This window comes from Sinocyclocheilus anshuiensis, unplaced genomic scaffold (assembly GCF_001515605.1).
Source record: "Sinocyclocheilus anshuiensis isolate Anshui unplaced genomic scaffold, SAMN03320099.WGS_v1.1 scaffold343, whole genome shotgun sequence".
In the NCBI taxonomy this organism is placed as follows: Eukaryota; Metazoa; Chordata; class Actinopteri; order Cypriniformes; family Cyprinidae; genus Sinocyclocheilus; species Sinocyclocheilus anshuiensis.
This window is the reverse complement of record NW_015549598.1, coordinates 123,795-130,521: the sequence shown is the minus strand read 5'-3', so window position 1 is coordinate 130,521 and position 6,727 is coordinate 123,795. Positions and strand designations below refer to the sequence as shown.

The window sequence follows — 6,727 nt, the reverse complement described above, 5'->3', positions numbered from 1 at the left end:
GTGTATATATATATATGTATATATTTCCTTTGGATATTTGCTTTGTTAAAATTTTTCTAGTTTTCTAAACAGTTCTAAACTATTTTATGAGCTTGATATTGCTTATAAGACAATGCTGTTCACTTTGTGATTTCTTTCCTTTGAGTTAGTTATTAATCAGACAAATGTATTTTCACAAATTTATTTAAACGATTCACTAGCAAACAGGTCTGAATCAAAATGATTTTAAAAATACTTAAAGGTCATGCACTCTCAGAAACAATGTTCAAAACTGGGGTGGTACCCTTTCAAAAGGTGCTAAAATGTACCTTTTTTTTCTCACTTCATTTGTAAATTTTCAAGTATTACAAAATGTTTCAATATTTCAAAAATACAGGTTAAATAACATTTTGATGTGACTATATATAAAGAAATGGGAACAGAATAAAAATAGGAAACTAAGAAACTATCAAAATAAGAAAATATGTACCTTTAAGGTACCAATATACCATTTGGGGATATATAAGCAGATCTGGGTACATTACTTACAAATTGCAGTCCATTACTGATTACAGTTTACATGAACAAGAGAAAGAAAATGTATTCCATTTTTAGAAAATGTAAAAGAGAAAAATAAGAAATAAGGAGAATCAATAAATTACGAGTAAGATATTGCCATTGTGTGAACAATGTGTAATCATGTAATTCATACAAATGTAACTGTCATCTGATTATGAGCATTTTAAAATGTAATATACTCTAATTACAAGTACTTAATTTTTGGAATCTGATTATGCAATCCAGCTTACATGTAATCAGTTGCTACCTAGCACTGTAAATAAGACGTACCTTTTCACTTTTGTACCGTACAAATGACAGCTTTGCACCTTTTTTTCTGAGAGTGTGGAAATTGTTTTGAGTAAAATGCATGGGGTTAATGTCTTTTATACTGTAAGTTCTAAGGTGCACAGTCAGAGTCTGACAGAAACTTCACATTAATTATTAGCGTAAAGGTCTGTGGGAAGCTGGCATGGTTTCTCTGTGATTGTTATTTTTAGTGTTTTGCAAAGTGGCCCCCTTCCTACCGGCCTCTAAACCAGGAATATTCACATTGTGTGGTTTTACCTCCAACATTTTGCAGTCAGGGGATCCTGGAATCAGGCCGAAACAAATAAAGCTCTTCCAGGCTTTTTGTCCTGGACAATTGCAGGGCTGTAGTGCTGTTGTTCTCTGGCATGCACGGTGGGCTCCAGGGAGTCGCAGTCCAGAGAGGCAGTGCTTTAAACTCCGCTCTGACCGCTCTTCGTCCACATGCTGAACATTCAGGGTGCTGTTGTCATGGGAAGTAGATGAGAGCAAAGAGCAATCATTCTGTCCTCCATACAGCAGAGAGAAAGACTATATGTAGTGGACAGGTGCCAGTCAAATATGATTCATATTTGGACACCTAGGACACTTAAATATTATTAGAAATATTTCTTCAGCACTAAATATTATATATTAGAATGATATTAGAATGATTTCTGAAGGATCATAGGACAATGAACCATTGTTATTATCATTAACTAAAATTAAAACCATTAAAAAATTGTTGCTTAAACCAAAATAAACATAAACTGTAATAAAATAAAATATTAAAAACTTAAAATTATTTTATTTCAGCTAGTTGTCAAAGAAATTTTTTTTTGTTTATTTTAACTTAAAGTACTAAAAGAACATAAACTAAATAAACTAAAACTAAAAATACATTTAATAGAAACTATATAGATAATGGAAAAAAATAATAAAAATGACAAACAACAAAATTGTTTTGACATTTTTAACTAAAATTTAAATGAAAACAGAAAATATAAAAAATCTAAGTCAAAATATGAACAAAGCTAATAGCATATCAATTATATAAAAAATAAGACTGCACTGAAGACATCACGAGAATTAGTTTTTAAAATCTATTAAAATAGAAAACATTTTTAATTGCATTACTATTTCACAATATTACTGTCTTTACTGTATTTTTGATCAAATAAATGAAGCCTTGGTGAACATAAGAGATTTACTTCAAAAACATATTAAAAAAATAATTTTCTAAATTAATTTTTAAATTAATCTTTGATGACGTATAGTGTCCCCACTAATCATGTACACTAGCCCCAAATATATATTTGGACACCTGAGACACTTAAAACTATATAAATGTCACAGTATTAAATCACAAAAATGTCAAACCAAATGGCAGAAAAATAGAAACACTCTTTTAAAGCAAAACATTTAATATAAAGATGCTTTAATTGATAAATAAATACATGTAAAACCATGTAAAATTGAATTTGGACTCTTTATGATTTTAAAAGCCATTACAATGTGTCTCAGAAAAATTAAGTTAGTTTTAATAGAGGCTTGTGTGGCATTTCTTTGCTTGCAATGACATTTAGACAATTGTGGATTATTCGTGGGTTAAATGTCAAAATGTACTTTTTAGGTCACTGTGGTCTCATCACAAATCAATCATGTAATGTTGATTGAGTTTACTCTCTGTACACTTTCAGTGCGATACTCTGTGAGTGCTCAACATATGATTGGATTGTTTTTCAGATGCATTCTCTATACTTTAAAAGGCTTCACTCACAAATAATTTGGAGGGCTGTTGCTTTTGTGTTTGAAAATTAGGGGCATCTATCTTGATACCATGATGCCAAAATATGAAGTTGATGGAGTCCGACCTCCCATCGGCCAGCGGACGAGACTGAGCAAAGGGGACATCGCTCAAGCTAGAAAATTATATAAGTGCCCAAGTAAGTGGCCCTTACATCTCAGGCATCTTTGTACTTTTGTATCTTTGTAGCAGCCAATCTTCCAGCTCTTGCTTCCAAAATTTGGAGTGTTTTTGCCAGATGCATTCGTGATTGTGACATCAGTTTAATTATCCATGTAAAGTGGGAGAATGAAACAACTGTGTTATTATCCCCTGTAACAGAACATTTGTTTTTGCGGTCATCTCCTTTAATGTTAGCTGGAATGAAGGTGATTTCCCACTTCAAAATAAAAGCATGATCCTTCAAACTGACCTTACCATCTGCAAAACTCCTACTGTTTTCCAATAAGAGGATCCGGTTTCCAGGTCAAGCATCTGTGAGTTTGTCTCGATGTGGTTTCGACTCTGGTTTGCGCACAGGATGTGGCGAGAGCCTTCAGGACAGCACTGGAAACTTCTCCTCCCCTGGGTTCCCTAATGGATATGCTGCATATCTTCACTGTATATGGAGGATATCGGTCACGCCTGGGGAGAAGGTAGAAGAACTTCACACAGAATATGTACACATATATGAGCTGGATGTTTTCATTACACCTTTTACAGACAATAAAAATGAAAAGACCCCATACTTTTGAACATTAGTGTAAAACATTTTTTTGACTCCCAACTTCTCTCTTTTGTCTGTGTTTCTTTCTTTGTTAGATCCTTCTTAATTTTACTTCAGTGGATCTGTACAGAAGTCACTTGTGCTGGTACGACCATGTGGAGATCCGTGATGGATTCTGGAGAAATGCACCTTTGAAAGGTTCCTATTATTAAGATAATTTCTGCATTTTTTGTCTTAATGTTTATTATTTATTTGTTTGATAAATTAAAAAAAACTCCTCTTGGCTGTAAACTTATTGGAAAGAAGGACATGGAAACAATGTGTAACACAAGATAATAAAATTTTCAATCAACCCTATCCATGTCGTTCTGGAAGAAATTTGAGCCCCATTATTCTTTGATCAATTTGTTGCATTTGCTTCAGGACGTTTTTGTGGAGACCAGCTACCCGAGGCCATCGTGTCCACTGACAGTCGACTGTGGATTGAATTTCGCAGCAGCAGTAATTGGGTGGGGAAAGGCTTCTCTGCTGTCTATGAAGGTATAAGTCCACTGATCATCAGCTGAGAGGCTCATCTGTTCCCCTGAACTGATGTAGAGTTATTAAGTGATGTCCTGTCCATGGTCTCAGCTATTTGTGGAGGTGAAGTGAGAAGACACAGTGGACAGATTGAGTCACCCAATTACCCTGATGATTATCGGCCTAATAAAGTGTGCATGTGGAAGATCATCGTACCCCAGGGGTTTCATGTGGGCCTCATCTTCCAGTCATTTGAGGTAGGGTTTGTCATGTGGTGTTCTATTACTAGCCTCAGACAGCAATGCATCAGAGTGTCTGAGACCACAATAATATATACAAGCAGGCTCCGTCTCAGGAAATACTGTCATTTGTACACCGTGACTATTGTTAATATAGTTAACAGTATAATTAACTTTTTCATTAATAATGGAAAAAAAGAGAAATTCCACCATTTCACTTAAATGAGCTATATAGAATTAAAATTCTATTCTATTCTATTTATCATATACAGCTGCATTGTAGTTCCTAATTTTTTGTTTTGCACAAATTTGAGTTATTTTGCTTTTTTTCTATCCAAAAGTACATGAAAAGTCAAAATCGAAATTATTAATATAAAAGCAGTTTCTGTTACATTTTTGAGCCTTTTTGTCGCTTTCCCAAAAAAGAAGTACACTTCAGCATACTTTTAAAAAGCGTACTTATTATGGAAATTAAATACTTATATACTTAAGTGCAAAGTGAATGTAGTTTTTGGACAATTAATTGCAAATTAATTCAAATGTATTATCGTTTAACTTGTTATTAAATCAATTAACTGAATCTTAGAGTGCTTTTTAAGCAGGACTTAAGTACATTTTTATATATAATTTCATAATTACTTCTATTGTTTTTAAATATAGTTAAAGTGTACTTTATACCTAAATTCTGTTGTTTTTTAAACACATTTAAATGACAAATTTGTAATAAAGAAGTTGCAATTTAATGTTTATGATATATTAATGTTAAATGTAATATTGAATAACACACTAGTTAAAATTAAGTAATTTACATGTGCTTTAGTATGTTATTCAACATCAAAATAAGTGTACTTTATTTACACATGACAAATATTATGAAGACAATGATTTAAAATGAAAGAAAGAGAGAAATGAATGTGAAAATGTCATGAAAATTTCACTGAAGAGTAGAAAACATAAATCAATTAAATGCCTGTGATTTACTGTGACTTTATCTTGCTGTCGTTTCATTACAAGTGCTTATTAGCAGTACTGACAGTGAGGCATTCTTGTGTTGTTTCTTACTGATTGTTCTGACAGCGGTATCACAGGTAACATTTCTTTAACGATCCTAACCTCAAGAGCTTCTCTGCTTTCACACTCAGATTGAGAAACATGACAACTGTGCGTATGACTACCTGGAACTGCGAGATGGTGATTCCGAGAACAGCCCTCTACTGGGCCGCTTCTGTGGCTACGAAAAGCCAGACGATATCAAGAGCAGATCCAACCAGCTGTGGATGAAGTTTGTATCTGATGGTTCTGTGAACAAAGCTGGGTTTGCAGCTAATTTCTTTAAAGGTGACACTCCTTAATTGCATATTGACTGCTTTGTCTACTTTGTGACCCTCTGACCTTGAGTTTTGTTTGTAATGCAGAGATTGACGAATGCTCCAGGCCTGATAATGGTCACTGTGAGCAGCGCTGTGTCAACACCCTGGGCAGCTACCACTGTGCCTGCGACCCTGGCTATGAGCTCGCCCCGGACCGCCGCAGCTGCGCAGGTGATACCAAAACCTGTTCATGTAAACCAATGCACTAAATATCATGCACAACACCCTAGTTATATCTACCTCACATTTAAGCAGAAGTCTAAAGCTATATTATTCTTCTACACTACCAGTCAGATGTTTGAATTCACTAAGATTTCACATTAAGATTGTTTTTTATGTTTTTGAAAGAAGTCCCTTATGCTCACCCAGGCTGCATTTATTTGATCAAAATACAGTAAAAGCTGAAATATTCAAAATGATTATTACACTTTAAAAGAGCTGTTTTCTAATGTAATATATTTTAAAATGTAATTTATTCCTGTGATGACAAAGCTGAATTTTCAGCAGCATTACTTAAGTCTTCAGTGTCACATGATTCTTCAGACGTCATATTATATGCTGATTATGATAAAATTGTCACAATTCGCTGGATGCACGGGCACGAGGAAACGAGGAGACGTAGAGATTTCTCAGAACGAGTCTTTTAATGATTCAAATAGGAGACACAGAGCACAAGGATGACGTTCAGAACAAGTAGATCCGACAAACTAAACTGAACAGACTGGGGCTTATAAACACAGGATAACGAGGGACAAAATAGACACAGCTGGAATCAAATTAACACAATTAACACGAGGAGAAACTGGGTCACGGGGAGCAAAACACACACAGACAGTCCAGAACACTGACAAAAATATTGCTGCAGGAAGTGTAAACTGGTATCTAGTTGTATTTATTTATCGTAATGACTAAAACAGAATGTGGGATCATGTTCTACCCCATATTCCAAGGCCTTCCCATATGCAAATGTAATATATGTACATATATAAAATTTACATGTATGAAATATATTGTCATATTAAGCAAAAACTATTAGAAATTGATATATATATATATATATATATATATATATATATACATATATCTTCATCAAACTTATCTTCATCCACCCAGAGAATGTACAGTACGTATGTTAAAATTATGTATCGACTTATAGGTAATATATGGCAGTATATCTGTTGATATATAAGATTATAAGGAACAGACTGTGAACTCAGACATGAAGTGGTTGCCTTAAAGGGGTCATATGATGCGATTTCAT

At 33.9% G+C, this 6,727-nt stretch overlaps 1 protein-coding gene across 4 annotated transcripts in view; it reads left to right on the top strand.

The window, feature by feature from the left end:
- The window catches only part of LOC107658580 (bone morphogenetic protein 1-like), a 20,547-nt gene that overhangs the window by 9,153 nt on the left and 4,667 nt on the right, over positions 1-6,727 (top strand). For all 4 annotated transcript variants that reach the window (XM_016447171.1, XM_016447170.1, XM_016447172.1 and 1 more), the window contains 7 exons: positions 2,647-2,771; positions 3,152-3,267; positions 3,434-3,536; positions 3,762-3,878; positions 3,969-4,114; positions 5,239-5,434; positions 5,512-5,637. In XM_016447171.1, coding sequence (XP_016302657.1) covers positions 2,647-2,771; positions 3,152-3,267; positions 3,434-3,536; positions 3,762-3,878; positions 3,969-4,114; positions 5,239-5,434; positions 5,512-5,637 — 929 coding nt within the window. The remainder of the gene's footprint in view (positions 1-2,646; positions 2,772-3,151; positions 3,268-3,433; positions 3,537-3,761; positions 3,879-3,968; positions 4,115-5,238; positions 5,435-5,511; positions 5,638-6,727) is intronic.